The sequence below is a fragment of the Ipomoea triloba genome, chromosome 10 (assembly GCF_003576645.1).
Source record: "Ipomoea triloba cultivar NCNSP0323 chromosome 10, ASM357664v1".
Taxonomy (NCBI): domain Eukaryota; kingdom Viridiplantae; phylum Streptophyta; class Magnoliopsida; order Solanales; family Convolvulaceae; genus Ipomoea; species Ipomoea triloba.
Window position 1 is genome coordinate 26,385,064 of NC_044925.1, and position 16,461 is coordinate 26,401,524.

Below are 16,461 nucleotides of genomic sequence, written 5' to 3' on the forward strand. Positions count from 1 at the left end.
GGTACTTCTGCACACAAGGAGCTTAAGTGCTTAATCCAAATCCAAATATTCAATATTCATGGTAAGAATCAAACTTCTATCTTGCCGCTGGAAGCAAGTCTTAATTTCAAGTCTACAAAACAAGGTGGATGTGATGTGCTTCAATTCCTTTTTTTTTTTTTAAAGTAATATTACATTTATTATCACTTTTAATCAATTTGATATGTTTTGATTGATTAAAAAAAATATTCACTTTCTATTTTTAATAAAATTAAGATATCTAATTGGAGTTAGACTCCCCAAGTGCAAGATTAATGGTGAGATTTTTGCGGTGAGTTTTTGTAACTTTTCTCAAAAAATGTGGGTGGTCACTAGTGGGCGATCATCCTAACCAGTCCCCCCCCCCCCCCCCCCCCAAATCCATCCACTATATACTCTTCTTCCAACCTTCAAATCTTCAATTTTTGCCTAAACCCATCACCCAACATATACGCTTACGTAATTCGTAATTAAGAAAAAAATAACCATCCATCCAAAAACCAAACCTACTATATATTCTTGAAGTAGAAGAGAGTGGAAACACCCCTTTGCTTGAAGTGTTAGGCAGGTAAGTTTGTTATTTTCAAGTAGGCACATCATATATAATTAAGTGGCAGTTGAAGAAAAAAAATACAAAAGAAGGAGTCTTGCAGTGAAAGCTTCAACCTCTCCAATTATGAAACATTTGAATTTGTTTATTTCATGAAAGAGGAAGTTGACTAGGTATATACATATATATGTATAGTATTCTTAAGGCGTGTTTGTTTGGGGTGTGAAATGGATCATGCTGTAGACTGTTATTTCCTGGCAGCCTACGCAAGCTGACTCACTTTCCAAACAACCACTGCGGGCACCCATAAAATCTTCTCCTCCCATCCTCCATTTATTTCTGGTCATCTCAGAAGAAGAAGCTGGAAAACCCAAAGCTGGTAATTAATAAGCATATATAGTTTCTTTCATCTTCATCTTCATCTTAATTATATGTTTTATATTTAAAGTTGTTATTTTTAATTGCTGTTTTTGAAGGAGAAAATGGGGTCTCAGAAAATATCAGTTCTTGATGAACACACAAGCGGGACAAAGCCTGCAGATAGCTTTGTTGTGGACATGGAACGCTTCTCTAATAATCTCTTGGAGAAAGACTTGGCTGCAAATTCAAGAATTAAGGTAAGTTATAATATAGTGTTTGATAAGATCATGAAAATTCAAGTTTTATGGGTGTTCAAGGTCAAAACACTTGAACTTTTAATAAGAATAGATAGAGATTCACATGATACTTTTAAGAAGTTGGTTTTGATTCCTATTTTAAGAAGTTGCAGAGAAGCCTTTCAAGAAAAGGATCAGTGAGAAGCAGCGAGAGGAAACCCAATCCAAATGCAGCAAATGAGAATCCCATTATTGCAACTTCACCAAGAGGTGAACATTCATTTTTAATCACTTTTTCACAGTATTTTTTTTACTTCTGATTTGAGAATGCTTTTTACCAATCTTTTCAATTTAGTGGATCATTTTAACTTATTAGTAATAGATTAAAAAAAATAAGTTGCTGGGTTGAGATATTCAACATTTAAAAACTAATTATTCTAAATGCTAATCACCACCGCTAGAAGTGTGCCACGTCGTAGGTGTTAAACATAGAAAATTAAACAACATAAAAAATCAGTGAGAAGCTCTAAGGACAAAGGACAAATGAAGGGTTAGTTTAGACTAGGTATTTGTCATGCCATCTGGCCTTATTAAGATGATCAACATTGACTTGGCCGGTTTTTGCATTCACCTTGTATAAATAATGAGTATTAGGTTGTACTCCTAACCGAGTTAGATAATTAACTGGCTTGAAAATCACAAAATTTCAAATTTGATTCTTCAAAGGAATTGCCTATTAGTTTTTTTCAATTTGAATCGGTGCGTATTTTCTCGTAAATCAAAACATAAAGGGTAGTTGTCTGGTTCTAACTAATGTCACTCCTACGTACCAAAGTAACAATTTAAACATTTTAGGTGACAAATTTTGTTAGATAACGCATATGTTCGGTATGTTCTACATTAGCATATTATCTTTACTTTCATGTCTGACATCAACATGTTTAAAATTTAATACGAAACCCATTGCCGTAAGTACAAAAGGGTTATGATGTGAGAATTATTAAGACACTAATACCTTTTTGTTTCCAATCAAAAGGTTAAACTAACCTAGGATTTGTACGTGTTCTGTGTGGAATATTACTTAAAAAATGCAGCTGCGCCAAGCACGCCTGAAAAGCTCACAGTAGTGACGATGGGGGCCACAGATAACTCCGCTTCTCAACCCCATAATCAGATAACCATCATGGCGGGCGGCGCTACCCCGGCCGAAAGCAAACTGGGTGGCCGGCGGTTTAGCTTCAGAAGGCCTTCTTCATCGCCTTCTTGGACCATTGATCCTAGAAGAATCCTTCTCTTCTTTGCCACCCTGTAAGTTCATAATGTCATAAGAAATGATGGTTAATGGGGCCTGGATAAAGTGAATAAGTGATGATAAGCTTTCTCATTCATGGCAGGTCTAGCATGGGAACAATGTTACTCATATATTTTACATTATCCATGGGAAACCTCAGTGGAGATGAAAGTGTTCTTAATTAAGACTATGCTGTCATACTGATCAACCGATGTACATTAAGCTATAGCTAGTAACGAAGGAGCAGCTTTATTTTCTTATACTTGCGTAACAGTCAGCTCCATCACGTTTCAATGGCAGTATTCCTTATACTTGTGTAACAGTCAGCTCCATCACGTTCCAATGGCAGTATTCCTTATACTTGCGTAACAGTCAGCTCCATCACATTTCAATGACAGGATACTGGACTCGGTTCTCCTAGCCACCGCTTTGTGTTGACACCGTGGATTCATTCTGCAAGAGCGGTGGTGGGAGGCAGGTGCAAAAAGGCGAGGAATGGAAGAGGATAATGGAAAGTGGAGTAGGTAGGAACTAGGAAGGCAAACATCATCACTCTTTTCAGGCTACCTTTTGTTGTGTGATGTTTTAGGAGAAGACAAGAATGGAAGCCACTATGACAAAGATAGGGAATCTTAGATTATATTAGTGTGAAAGATCAGAAGAAACACATGATGTGCATATATACCTGTTTGTTTTTGTAGCTTATTGGAGATCCACTTTGTCATCTTTTTCTCTCTCCCTTTTTATCCTTTTTGTTGTCTCTGCAGTAGCCCATCACCAACAAAAAGAATCATGATCAGCACAAAGTAGATGTCTGTCTTGGCACCTTTCAGCTTTAACTGGCCTGCCAATGTAGCATTCCTGTTTCACAGAATAATGGCGGTATGGCACGCAACAGAATATTCATAATAAATATTTCCACAATTATGCTCAAGCCTATTCAAAAGCATTGCTAGATCCACTAGGCTAGGACTAGAAAAAAGAAAAAAGAGTATACTATCACATAGGATATTCAATTCAAAACTTTAAGTACATATATGCTCTTTATGGTGCAGACCAAAATTGATAATGTGTCTGCAATCTTCAGCATGAAGATCAGAGAAGACTAGAAATTAATAAAAGCTAATCTCCATGAGAATATAAATTTGCATAGCAGAAGGGTGTCGATTTACACAATGTCTATCTACAATAGCATTAGAATTTGAACTTCTTGATGAGTCGAGTTCAGAAAACTTTCCTGGTTTTTTTATTATTATCTAACTGAGTGTGACTTCATTTCTTGTATGGTTCTCATAATTTGAGCACGAAACATCTAATCCGAGATTGTTTTAGAAGAACTTAGTTACTTAGTAGAGCTTAGAAATTCTTGGCATTGAGCACCGATTCTTTCTGTCATGATAAAGCCTTAGCACAACTGCTGCGGTTTCTTCAATTGCTTTCCCAGTTACTTCTGCAATCAAAAGCAATGAACCCAAATTGAGCTGAAGTGTCAGCAGAGTATATCCTACTGTTCTGGAATTAAAAGCAATGTGGTAAAATAGGAAGCCAAGAAATCAATACCATAATATATAAAGGCAAGTTAAAGTTACCTATGACTGGCCAAATAGGATTTTGAGCAAAGATCTTCCCAGCGAATTCCAGTTCTCCTTTTACATAATCCATTTCAGAATAGTTGCTTCTTAAATCGTCGCTAAAACCCAAGCTCTTTGCTCTTGCTTTTCTGATTGTTTGCAGGACGACGTGATTTATAGTCAGAGCAAAAACCTTCTCTGGATCAACCTCAAAAAGAGTCCTGGGCAACGCTACGCCCATCACAATTGGCACATTTGCCACTTTGTAGCCCTTCTGGGCTAGATATATAGACAGTGGTGTTTTCCCAGTGCGGGAAACACCAGCAAGAACGAGATCAGCATTGTGCAGGTTCTTAGGCAAGGCCCCATCGTCTTGCTTTATAGTGAACTCAATTGCCTCAATTCTTCGGAAGTATTCCTCACCGAGAGAACTCTTCCTGCCAGGAGCCCAGCGGGAGAGGCCAGAAGGCGAAACGCCTAAATGGGATGCAACCGCCTCAGTAATTGGGCTCAATATATCAGTGGATGGCACGCCCCAAAGATTGCAGGCTTGTCTAGCAGACTCGGCCATGGAAGGGTCAGCTAGAGTATAGACGACCATCGCTCCTTCTCGGGCTGCTTGCTTTATCACCTCCATTAACCGATCAAGATCATCAATCTTGGGTATATGTTCACAACATGAGACCATGTCAAGATAAGCAATAAAGCAACTAGAACAGTGAATCAAAATCTGGCATAAACTAAGAAGTTCTTGAAAAGATTATATGAGCATCATAACCTCTAAATCTCTATGACTTTATCTCTATGAATATATACCCTCCCCCCTTGCAGCAAAAAGTTGCACATTTGCATATAACCAATGTAAAATGAGTGCATCACCCAACAAGACATGCAAACTCTAGCATTCTAGTATAAATATATTTCATTTGATCATCATATGAACTGGCAGCACAAATTGCATGCCCTGTTCTTTATGTCTAATGCATTTTTTTTTGGGAATTGTAAATTTGTAATTAGGGTGGGAAATTGGGAATGGGTTAGGGCACCAAATAGTAGCCTACAACTCGGCTACATCCAACATTTTTATTAAAAGGTCAGACATGAGTCTATATTTATGTCTATTTAAGTAAATAGGTCATGCCAATTAATATTTTTAAAGCCTAACTCGTACGTCTTTAGGCCTGACATACATACATACATATATAATGTATTAGTGGCCCATTTTGATGGATAAACATTCATTTGTGACATTAGCCGGTCAATAGGTCGTTGAGAGTCAAAATTTTATGGGTACCAAATTAACAGCCTAACCAACTTGGTTGGGTTACTCCTACAATATTACATCCCGGATATTATGGTTTGTGCTCAAGTTCTTGCTACAAGTTAAAGAATTGGGGCGTAATTGCAACTAATTAAACTATGAGGACGAAATTGCGAATTACTTAAAACATCAAGGACTAGGGGCATAATTTTCTCAAAAATGGCCAAAATATCTACAAAAAATATCATGTATTGCAGCTTGGATTGCTTAACTGAGAAGTGAAAAGACAAAGTTACCCCGGAGAACAAGTGGGTATTGACGGGGCAAACCCGATCCACCAAGCAATACTCAAACTGCCCCAACGCCGCGTTAACGGCATGCTCCAGCGTCCAACCGGTCCCGTCAGAAACCATGTATATTGCCTTTCCCCAATTAACGTCCGTTTCATCCACGCCGTCACTTTCCGATACCGGCACCGCCGCCACTTCACTATCCTCGACATTCCGACCAGGGGAATCGAGCCTCGATTTCGTTCCAACGCCACCGTCCTTGAAAGCCAGACGATCAAGTTTCAGGCCGGACCGGACAGAGCGAGCTCTGGACCACCGGTTTAATTGAGGGCTGGTTTTGATTCTTCGAGCCGGCGCCGGCGTCTCAGACGGAGCCGCAGAAGGATTGGCCTTGGGTTCGAGGAGACACGAGGTGATCGGCGTTGACTTTTGACGGAGATTTGGGAGGTTTAAGGTTGAGGAACATATCATCGTGTCTCTTTGCATTTAATTTGCTCTTTTCGTTTATTTTCTGTTGTAGGATGTGGAAAAATGGAATCTTGGGAACAACTTCCAATTCAATACAAATTGTTTTTTTCTTTTTTTCTTTTTTATTTTTTTTATTCTCATTATCCATTTTACTCCGTATCAATCTTTTCCAGTTTTCCTATTTACTCTGTATTTATCAATTATTAGTTTTCTTTTTATTTACTTATTTTTAAAAATAATTTTGTTTTTTGATACAACAGGAAAGTGAATTACATGACTTGAGGCTACACAACACCCACACTATCTACCGTGAGGATTGATCTAACGTCATGTGGGAATCATCAAACACATAAATGGATAATGAAATATTTGTTTACGCCATGCATGTGTTTAAGGAACAAAACAAAATTGCAAATGTTTTTGTTAATTAAGTTTAATTTTCTCTTCAATTTATAGTATTGGCCTGTGGGTGAGGGATCGGAGGAGCCACCTTCATCGCTTCAATATGTGTTAGCAAACAACAGCTTGGGCGGGCATGTGACAGCCATGAATGCCCACCAAAATGCACGTGGTGTTCATTCACGGTTTTCCTTTTTCCGAGTTTTCAGTATTTGGATGCAATTGAAAAATTCGTCAACGAAAAATATTTTTCGTTAATAGGGAAAATCTAATTAATTTGGAAGTTATTTTTCGCCACACTCAAACAAGGTTTTAGTCAGAAACCATAAGTTTGGTTTCTGCCGAAAGCCATTTTTTATATAAATAATATTATTTTACTATTATTATAAATATTTTTTATTTAAAAAATATTTAAAATGTTTAATTATACAATTCTACCCATTTTTCAGAAAATGAACCAAACACGCAAAGACAGTTTTCTATTGTGCTGCCAAACACAAGAAATGACTCATTTTTCAGAAGTTATTTTATGTTTTCCCAACGAATCCTAAGCCCGACACGTACTGGAATCAATAATGTTTTACGGAAAATCTCGCAACCCACTGCCTGAAACCGACTATAACTAAACGAGGCCAAACTTATAACATTGTAATTATCTAAATTAAATCAACTTGGCCGAATTGCCCACGTTTCTATAATTTCTGACTTACTGTAATAACAAAGTTTGTGTTTTATTACAGGTGGTTGAGTACACTCTAATGAGTTGATACAAGAAACCTGGGAAGCCCTACTTTGTAGCCGAAGTTCTTGACGTCTTCTTGCACTTGTTGTCTGAACTCTCCAAACGTAAATGTTCTGTACAGAGACGGCTGAGAACAGCTCTGAATTGTCGTGTCGTAGAATGGACACAAGAAAAAAGCAGCAGAGAATCTCTCCTTCGTTTCATGGGCAACAACCCGGTGTTCAACACTCTTGTAAACCCCATTACTCCATGCCTGCATCAAACAAAAAACCCCAAATTAGGCACACCGTTCACCTGATAACCATAAGGCCGGTTACAAATAAGACTCTCAGTTGATCGCTACTAACTATAAATAACCTAATTTAAGCTGATTTACTATATTGTGATCTTTTAATTTACCAGTTAAGATCATAAAGTGTGGGGTTCCCTCGTTACCAACAAAACGCACTGCAATTACTAAAGTGGTCAGAAAGTTCATTTCTATCAAAAATACGAAGTTTCTAGTAGTGTGCATACATACCATGGTTGAAAAAATCACTAGGCGCTCTTCGAGCGCTCGGGAGCGCCTAGGACGCCTAGGTGGGGATTAATCGAAGCCTAGGCGCCAGTGTATTTTTTTATTTTTTAAAAATTTGTTTAAATATTTTCAATTTTTTAAAGACTAATAATTATAAATTATATAATACTTTAATAGTTAATACTAAAATATTAAATATATATTACCCTAAAAAATATATAGTTTGTACAATTTAGGGTTATTTAACTCAAAACGATGTTATTTTGAGTGAAATAACCCATTAAAACAAGAAGAACAATAGTTAATTGCCCGACTAGGCGGCCTAGGAGGTCTAGTCGGTGCCTAGGAAGTAGAGGTGATCAACGCCTAAGCGGCCTAGGCGGTCGCCTAGCCGACCAACCGCCTAGACCACCATTTAAGGTGATACACTAAGCAGGAATTAATCAACGCCTAGGCCGGGATTTTTGCAACACTGTATATACCTGAAATAGATCTCCAATGTTTATGACTAGTGCCTCGAGGTTAGGTTTGACGGAGATCCATTTGCCATCTTTCACTAGTTGCAACCCTCCGATCTGATCTTGGTGTAATATGGTGAGAAAGTCGCTGTCGGTGTGCGGCGTCAGTCCGAAGACATTGTCATGAATCCGGCACGCCGGATACCTATTCATTCGAACGTAACAGGTGGTTGGCAAACATGTTTCCTCGAAATAGGTGGACTTGTGCCCCAGTTTCTCTGCCAAGATTCTTGCCAACCTTTGTGCTAGATCAGACAACGATGTTGCAAACTCATCCATCGTCGAGCTGAAATTAATGTTTTAACTTACAATCAATTAGCATTACCCTAACAACATTATATTAATCTATACCCAACATTATAATTCAATCCGTCACAGTATTAAACGAATAGATTCAGTCAAAGTAACTTAGTTAAAAGGTAAAATCTTGTATCGTACAATTGGTGTGAATTCGACACGTAGTAAAGATATCGTGTTTTTCTCAAAATGCCAATACTATCAACCCATCATATCGTCAACAAAAGTTGTTCATGGTCACTTTCAAAAGTACATACACACATCCAATCCTTTTTTATTCCTGCAAATTTGAAGACAGATACTTCCCATGTTCCATGTACGTCGTACTCTGATCTTCAATTATATATCTTAAATTGACAAGTAAATATAATCTAGTAATGCAGTACGCCACAAACTTTCATAGTTACTTCGCTTTCCAACTTTGAATCTTCCTAGTTGTCCAGGGGCCTAGCTAGCTATTAGGCCTAACGTGGTGATGCCCACACTACGGCTTGACCAATTAAGTCAAGGTTTCAGCAAGAGATTGCCTGGATGCCTTGCAATTTTCAATCCAAATTACTATTCTAGCTAATCAATGTTCCTGACAGGATAATGTTTTGATTTTTTTCGGAGAAAAGGATAATGTTTTTATTCTAAGTCACATCAATTGCACTAGGTCTTTGAAAAATTTATAGAAAACTTAGATTCATTTATTTGGCACTTTTGGATAACTACCGCATAAATACTATAATCTATATATGATATTTAAAAAAAAAAAACTTTTTCTAGTCATCTCCAACTTTACTGTTATTAATTACTTTTTTGATTGAGATATCTTTAAACCTACACGAGTGTGCTAAATAAACTAGATGTTATTATTGATAGTCTAAATTAAATATATTATATATATATGGTTGGATAGTAACAATAGCTATTGCCTATTGGTGGGGTGTGGTTTGAGATATTCTACATCCATCACTCAATCAACCTGTCTAAACTTACCATCGTATATATATATATTTTTAATCTTTGATTATCTGTAGATAATAAATTAATCAATTATAACTACTTGTATATTAAAACTAAATAAAATTTTATTTAATAATTAAGTGTTAGTATCTCCACAAATTGTATCAAATAACATTAAAATTAACTGAATTAATTTGTTGTCACCTTGAGTAATTTACATTTAGATTTGACTCATAGTGTATCATCACCTAAAATATACTATACACACACAAAATTACTGGCCTGGTCACGAGTGAGAATTAATTAGGAATAAAAACGAATTAGATATTCAAGAAAATTATGGTCTAACTTGTACTATAATCTTATAAAATTATAGGGTAATTTGCATCTTGACTGCCGAGGGTGATAGCTAGCTAGCTTGCAAGCTACCTAAACCTATCACGGGTATAATAGTACTTGTATAACTTGTACTATGTTATATATATACCCAACCCTATACAAACGAGTAAGATGTCTATGAATATCTATGTATTAAGTGCTTATTGTCATCTCTAAGTTAATTACTTGCCATCAATCAATAAAACATCAACTTACAATTAAATGAGTGCAAATTTTCATCTTTATGTTGTCAGGGTTCAAAATTGCAATATATAGATTATTAATTAGTTAATGTTGGACAGCGGCCGGTAAAGGGGCATGTCTAGTATCTAGTGGCTGAGAGATAATTGTGAGGGCGGAGGCCGGTAAAAGTCCCTAAGGGTCAAGTCCAGCATCCAGTTTGTCTCGAATAGTGTGATGGTAAAGAAATAAGTTGGGTCTTCCCTAATAGTTATATCTTTTGGCGTGAGTGATAAGCGTTTGATCTTTACCAGTGGTATCAGAGTAGGTCGCGGGCAGTGGCTGATAGGGCCAAGTCCAGCACCGAAAATAAGGTTTTATCCTAACAAATGTTGTACTTAGAATTTGGTAAACAAACGGTTATAATGAAACTTAGTACTACGTACCTGAGGTTGTTTGGGCGAGAAACGGAGCCGGAGATATCGCTTAACGGCACGTGAAAAGCCTCCGACCAAGAGAGCTGGCGGAGGCAGGTGGCGGAGGGAGCCCCCCAGCGGTAACTCCCGGTGGAGAAGTTGAGGTTCCGATCCTTCATCTTCTCGTGGAAAGGCTTCCTGAAAAGCTTCACTTGTTCTGATCTCATCTTCTCCAGAATCTCGCGGGAAACCCCATGGTTCACCACCTGGAAAAACCCCCACTCTCGCGAAGCTCTAGCCATCTTTCTCTTGCACTCCTCCCTGATAAATTCTCCTCGGTTCAGCTCCGAAAGGTCTATCAATGGCAGCTCCCGCTCCTCCGCGACGTCGAAAACCTCGTACCCAGCTTGGTTCAGTACTTGGGCGTCGCGGAAAAGGTTCTTGTATGTCGCCTCAAATGGCGGTTCAACAGATGATGACGATTCTCCCATGATTGCAGGCTACAATTCAAGTATGTATGTAGATCACTACAAGCTATAGACTTGAGAATCATAAAGGAAAGGTGGTGGAAGGTGGAAACTAGCTGATCTTATTATCATTAGAGCAACACGACTTGGTATATATAGCTAGATACCTAGCTAGGACTTAGGTAATCTAGCCAAGAAACATGGTTAATAGAAAATTTTATTTTTGGATAAGAGTTAAATAAGGAATAACTATTTAAGATTTGAAGATAAAACTCATTTCTACGTAATAGTTTACAAGACATGATTAATTCACAACTATGTGATGCATTAGCTGGTTGTAGAAAGATGTTTAAGAAATTAACTGTTAGCTGATAGTGGATTATGTACAAAATGACTTTTAAGAGCACAATCTATTTTCTCAAAAAACGGATAAAAAATCATGTTTTAATTTGAGCAGTTTTTTGAATTTTAGCGTTTTAGAGCAATAAACTGCTACAAAAAACTGATTAACCAAATACTCATATTGGTTGCTTAACCAAGTCAAATAGTTAATAGTAGTCAAATAAAGCAAAATTGAATGATAAGCTAACTATGTTACCAAACAGTGTCTATGTATTGCCAATCATGAGTTTAAAAAAATCACACTAGGAAGATGACTCTATGCAACCACACAAGAGATGTAAATTAAAGTGCAATAAGAAAACCCAATGCAATAGCTTGATCGAGGGAGTGTTGGCAGGAATCAAACTTTTGACTTCATATACAATAGTCATGTTCCACTTATTCGATTACCCATTTTGGGGTGGGTGGGTGTTACTTTTTTTATTTTTAGTAATAAAAGGAACTTATAGTCATTACCTAAAGGTGCGCATAAGGTAAAACACGCTCAAATTATGCACAAGAGAGATAAACTGGACGTATTATGAAGACCATGTATAACATGTTCAATCAAGTTGATGTTAACAAGAATTAAACTCGTAATTTTTAAGTACGGTAATTCTGGGAGAGGTAAGGCGTGGGGTGAAGGAGGTGTTTATGAGGGTGTAATGGGAACTGAATCAGAACTAAGTTCTTCAAACGTGCATATAATACTCCATCACCAATAGGACCATCTGATCTGAGGCCCTTTCAATTCCATCCATCTATCACAACTGAATGGTGCATGTGTGTTTAATCCTTGACCTAGTCCACTACCAGGAGTACCAGGCAAAAACATATCCCACACCATTAAATGAAAATGTTTTTTTATTTTTTTTATTTTTTGTTTTTAGAATTAACATGTTTTTTATATGTGACGAATGCAATTGAATGATAGGAGTCAATCTCATGTCATGAAAAGTGGATTGATTTACCTCAAAGTTTATTCTAATCCTAAGAATAATTACTTTATTTTATGAGAATCTTTAATGTGTGTTTTATCACCAATCACTCATTATATGTATGTCTAAGCACCTTGGAGACAAGTATTGACTATCTGATATGGAGAGCACTTGTGTCCATGCATGTTATAGTTTTAATCTTAATTATAATTGAATTGATTTTAATCCTACTTGTCGTGGTTAAAAATGTAAGAACTATTTATATTTGTTTTGAACAACTAAAACTAAAATTATATTGCTATTCTATTATAATTACAATTAGGACATAAAATTGAACTCTTTACCTATTTATCATCCTAATAATTGTGAACCTAAAATCTATAATCCTAATTGGGTACACGACCAAATTCTAGGGGCTGCACATGTTTCTGGTACTATACAAATAATTCTTACTTTTTCAGTTTTCTTGTCTGCTTCAATGGGGGCATTTTAGGAGAAGAGCGCTTCTTGTGATCCCGTCAATAATACTTTGTTTTAACATTAAAAAAAATTAAAATTTTTACAATAGTTTTTTTTTTAAATAAAAATTATAGGCTTGATTAATATATACAATTAAAATATTTTTAATTAATTTCATTTTTTAAAGGTATGTGGGATTTTTATTAAAGATTTCTTATCTATTCGAATATGATTTACCTAAAAAACTTATATATATTTTAAATAAAAAAATTACATATTATATATATATATATATATATATATATATATATATATATATATACATACTAGTTTTTTCTACGCGCTTTGCGCGAAGACTTGTGCCCAATATTTAAACTCAATTAGTAAATAATTTTGAAATAGATATAATGTATTTTTTTTAGTTGTCGAAGTTTCATAGATATTCGAGTAAAATTTTTGTTGTGTATGTATTTGAAATTAATACCAGAAATTCAAATTCATTGTGATGAATATATTCCACCGTAATTTTAAGGGTACTCAACGTTGTATTACAATATTTTTGTCTTTGAAAATGAATAAAATTTGTTTAAATATAATCTTCTTTTCTTTTCTTTTTTTTTTGAGAAAAAATATAGTCTTATTCTAATTAGAGATATATCCCTTATAAATTCATATTCATATAGGGATATACATAATACTTGATTTCAACTAAATCTCAATTCAACAACTTCCATAGATTGATATCCAAAAATCTTGTCTCAAATCAACTGCAAATGCATTATGTTGCTTTCATTTATAATATTAATACTTTTAAATAATAGTGTGCTTATATATATATATATATATATATATATATATATATATATATATATATATATATTATTGAAGTAAGAATTATAGAAATGATAAATTATTAAATATAACTATGGTAATATTTAATTAAAATATAAATGAATTCAAACTTACCATTGAAGAATGTAAGAAAACATATTGTGTATGCATGTGCATGGTAATTATAATGTGGAAAGATAACAGAAGTTATAACGGTAGGGATATTTATGTCCAAAAAATTATGTAGTACAACTTTTATAGCATAAAGTACAATAAAAATTAACGGAAAAAACGGACATAAACCAGGGGTATAACTTGGATTTGGACTTATTATGTTTTTAGATATATATATATATATATATATTCAATGTCCAGAAGTTGCAGTTTCTACCAACATCCACAAGTAGTACCATGCATGTGCACAGGCCAGTATAGTAGCAGATAGCCAGATATATATAGATGGAACTATTTTGAAAAAACAGAAATATAATCATTAAAAATTTGTCATCTGATATCTTACCTCTTGTAACAGATGGTGTTCAGATTCCATGAGTGAGCTTAATTTCCTCGAGCAATCCTGTTGAGACAAGAACAATGACATTCAATCACAATATATAATACACAGTTACACACCACCACCACCACAAAAAATGTCATTATCTAACAACATTAGCGTGTACTTTCACACAAGACACATCAAACTCCTGACTGTCTAAGTATGAAAATCATATATATTTCATCCACTGAGACACTCCTTATGGGGTTGCATAACAGTCACTATCTGACTGACAGTGTGCAATACTCGTCTTATGATCTTAGGTTGCCCAAAAGACCACAAAAAGATAAGACAACTAAGCTAAGCTGTTTAAGAAGGCTAATAGATTGCTTCTACGGGAAGTCAAGTTTGTAACTGGGTAATAGTCTGACCAATTTGGTCGGATTGCTCGCTCTATATACCCTTATTAACAATGAAGTGCATGCATGAGTAGTAATGAAGAATATATGCAACATGATTACATATATACTTACTAGCTAGTATGTATAGAGAGAGAGAAGAAGTGAAGAAGCTAAGGCTTTTTCTGGTAAGTTTTGGGTGGTCCAGGAAGATGGGAGGGATGGTGTATATATAGGAAAGCTAAGCTAGTGATCCACACAAATATAATGATTGTGGTGAATGAGTGAATGGTGAGCAAGGAGGGACTCCATGTTGTAATTAGGGCAGATCAGACGAGGTCGGAGACTTTAATGCGACGGCGATATGTAACCAATGAAATCAGACACACATTATCCGTTTAATAATATTGCAAATTATTTTTTAAAAAAAATTATTAATCCAGATAGATCAGATCGAAAGTTCAGCGTACCCTCCCATTACGCTCTTAATCGTCGTGTTTATTCAAACCCAGCAATGATGCATTCCCCGGCATATATTCAACCACATGCATCATCAAAGGTTTGAGTGGAAATTATTATACACTTATTTTCATTCACAAAAAAATTCTTTATCATTCGGCTCTCCTTCTTCCAAGTCTTGCATTTCCTCATCAGTCATATATATATTATATTAATTATATATTTATATATCATATCATATATGGTATGGACCATGGACTACAGGACTTGTCGACATAAAAAATCTCCAATAAAGGCAAGTTTAATGAAGATTTTTTGTTAAGCTATTTATTGCATGCTGTGAAAGATAGAGAGCATGAGGTGGTTGAGGGGAGAGACAGTTGGAGTTGTTCGCAAGAACTCTAATTTTTTCAAGCATGTGCTTGTTATGTGCATGTTGGGTGCTTGCTATGTGCCTCTAGACGGTGGATGACAGCTCAAAACGACGTCACTAAATTTTATGAGTTAGAATAATATGCATTAATTAAAATAATAAATTTTTTTTATTGCCAACACTCCATTAGTGGCGGAGGTACGTGAGTGGGTAGTGGGGCCTTGATTCCTCACCCCCACCGAAAAAACTATTAGGCCTTGTTTGATATGCCCAGCTGAAAGTTGAAAACTGAACGAAAAGCTAGCTGAAAGTTGAAAGCTGAAAAGCTAGTATCTAATACACTAACTAATTGAAATTAAAGTGTTTGGTAAAGTGTAAAAAAAATATAAGGATAAATTAAAATATTAAAATTTTGATTAATGAAGGTAGATTATGTAATTTTTGTAAATTACGAAGTAATAAATACTTTTTTTTAAAGTTAAAAAGTCATGAACTTATTTTGAATGCTACTTAGATAACATTTCTAAATAAGCTATTATTTTAAACCCTCCATCCTACCAACAGAACTTATAGTTTATTTGTAAACTAAAATAAGCTATAGTACTTTTGTCGTCCTTAGTAACATTTTTATATTAAATAATTTTTGTGTCAAGAACAGTAGATTTTGAGTAGTGTAATATTCATATTTGGTATAGTGCATGTGTGCCCGATGATCGACAGGTATTAGCGGCTGCACGGCCTGCAGCAGGGAGAGGACTGAGAAAGATAACATGTTGAGTCGGAAATCCACGCTGGCGATGGATGAACAACTGCCTTTTCTGGACGAGGATGATGGAAGGACAGTAGGCATGTGTTATACTCATATCATCGACAAAACAACTACTGCTACATCCGACTACGTACTCTTCACTCATTTCCAGAGTTTCCACTACCTTCGTCTTGAAAATTTAAGATGTATCTGAACAACGTGTTCATAACAGGTGTAACCTAGTCAAGTTGATCGGATATTTAGTTTGGTAACTACTAAATTTCAAATTTAACTCAATGTAAAATGTGTCTATTGGCTCTCTTGATTTGAGCTGAGTCTGCTACTTAAATAGGGATAACCTAGGCTGGTTACCTCTTTGTATTTTTTTGTTAGATAGGATTACAAGGTAGGCTTCAACTAGGGTCCGTTTGGAAAGCATGAAAATGACTTCTAGAAAATGTTTTCTGGAAA

General features: G+C 35.5%; 3 protein-coding genes across 9 annotated transcripts; 1 reads left to right on the forward strand and 2 right to left on the reverse strand.

Annotated features, from left to right (window-relative positions):
- Positions 1-398: 398 nt before the first annotated feature.
- On the forward strand, positions 399-3,182 carry LOC116032395. Of its 5 annotated transcripts, none has more exons than XM_031274918.1 (6): positions 399-586; positions 812-947; positions 1,045-1,185; positions 1,329-1,434; positions 2,259-2,472; positions 2,559-3,182. In XM_031274918.1, the coding sequence occupies exons 3-6, from the start codon at positions 1,051-1,053 to the stop codon at positions 2,638-2,640; spliced, it is 537 nt and encodes a 178-aa protein (XP_031130778.1). In that variant the 5' UTR covers positions 399-586; positions 812-947; positions 1,045-1,050; the 3' UTR covers positions 2,641-3,182. The 5 variants fall into 5 exon arrangements, with proteins under 5 accessions (XP_031130778.1, XP_031130779.1, XP_031130777.1 ...); XM_031274919.1 differs by having other exon boundaries at positions 830-947; XM_031274917.1 differs by having other exon boundaries at positions 399-947.
- Positions 3,183-3,428: 246 nt separating this feature from the next.
- LOC116032394 (probable pyruvate, phosphate dikinase regulatory protein, chloroplastic) lies at positions 3,429-6,132 on the reverse strand. Of its 2 annotated transcripts, none has more exons than XM_031274915.1 (3): positions 5,560-6,132; positions 4,045-4,684; positions 3,429-3,905 (listed from the first exon to the last, which is right to left on the reverse strand). In XM_031274915.1, exons 1-3 carry the CDS (start codon positions 6,061-6,063, stop codon positions 3,802-3,804), a joined length of 1,248 nt encoding a protein of 415 aa, XP_031130775.1. In that variant the 5' UTR covers positions 6,064-6,132; the 3' UTR covers positions 3,429-3,801. The 2 variants fall into 2 exon arrangements, with proteins under 2 accessions (XP_031130775.1, XP_031130776.1); XM_031274916.1 differs by having other exon boundaries at positions 5,584-6,128.
- A 973-nt stretch (positions 6,133-7,105) lies between these two features.
- On the reverse strand, positions 7,106-14,612 carry LOC116033521 (gibberellin 2-beta-dioxygenase 8). 2 transcript variants are annotated; one of them, XM_031276266.1, is made up of 5 exons: positions 14,546-14,612; positions 14,037-14,093; positions 10,471-10,940; positions 8,186-8,507; positions 7,106-7,439 (listed from the first exon to the last, which is right to left on the reverse strand). In XM_031276266.1, exons 2-5 carry the CDS (start codon positions 14,064-14,066, stop codon positions 7,200-7,202), a joined length of 1,062 nt encoding a protein of 353 aa, XP_031132126.1. In that variant the 5' UTR covers positions 14,067-14,093; positions 14,546-14,612; the 3' UTR covers positions 7,106-7,199. The 2 variants fall into 2 exon arrangements, with proteins under 2 accessions (XP_031132126.1, XP_031132127.1); XM_031276267.1 differs by lacking the exon at positions 14,546-14,612 and adding an exon at positions 14,444-14,491.
- Positions 14,613-16,461: the final 1,849 nt, after the last annotated feature.

Bases quoted from the DNA above. Each gene is read 5' to 3' on its own strand.
- LOC116032395 (XM_031274917.1), top strand. From the start codon at position 1,051: ATGGGGTCTCAGAAAATATCAGTTCTTGATGAACACACAAGCGGGACA. The intron at 1,186-1,328 runs GTAAGTTATAAT...TCCTATTTTAAG, and splicing joins CTGCAAATTCAAGAATTAAG to AAGTTGCAGAGAAGCCTTTC. The intron at 1,435-2,258 runs GTGAACATTCAT...TAAAAAATGCAG, and splicing joins TATTGCAACTTCACCAAGAG to CTGCGCCAAGCACGCCTGAA.
- LOC116032394 (XM_031274915.1), bottom strand. From the start codon at position 6,063: ATGCAAAGAGACACGATGATATGTTCCTCAACCTTAAACCTCCCAAAT. The intron at 4,685-5,559 runs GTTAAGCAATCC...CATATACCCAAG, and splicing joins CTTTGTCTTTTCACTTCTCA to ATTGATGATCTTGATCGGTT. The intron at 3,906-4,044 runs GTAACTTTAACT...TTTTGATTGCAG, and splicing joins TCCTATTTGGCCAGTCATAG to AAGTAACTGGGAAAGCAATT.
- LOC116033521 (XM_031276266.1), bottom strand. From the start codon at position 14,066: ATGGAATCTGAACACCATCTGTTACAAGAG. The intron at 10,941-14,036 runs GTAAGATATCAG...CTTGAATTGTAG, and splicing joins AACACCATCTGTTACAAGAG to CCTGCAATCATGGGAGAATC. The intron at 8,508-10,470 runs GTACGTAGTACT...CATTAATTTCAG, and splicing joins TCTCGCCCAAACAACCTCAG to CTCGACGATGGATGAGTTTG.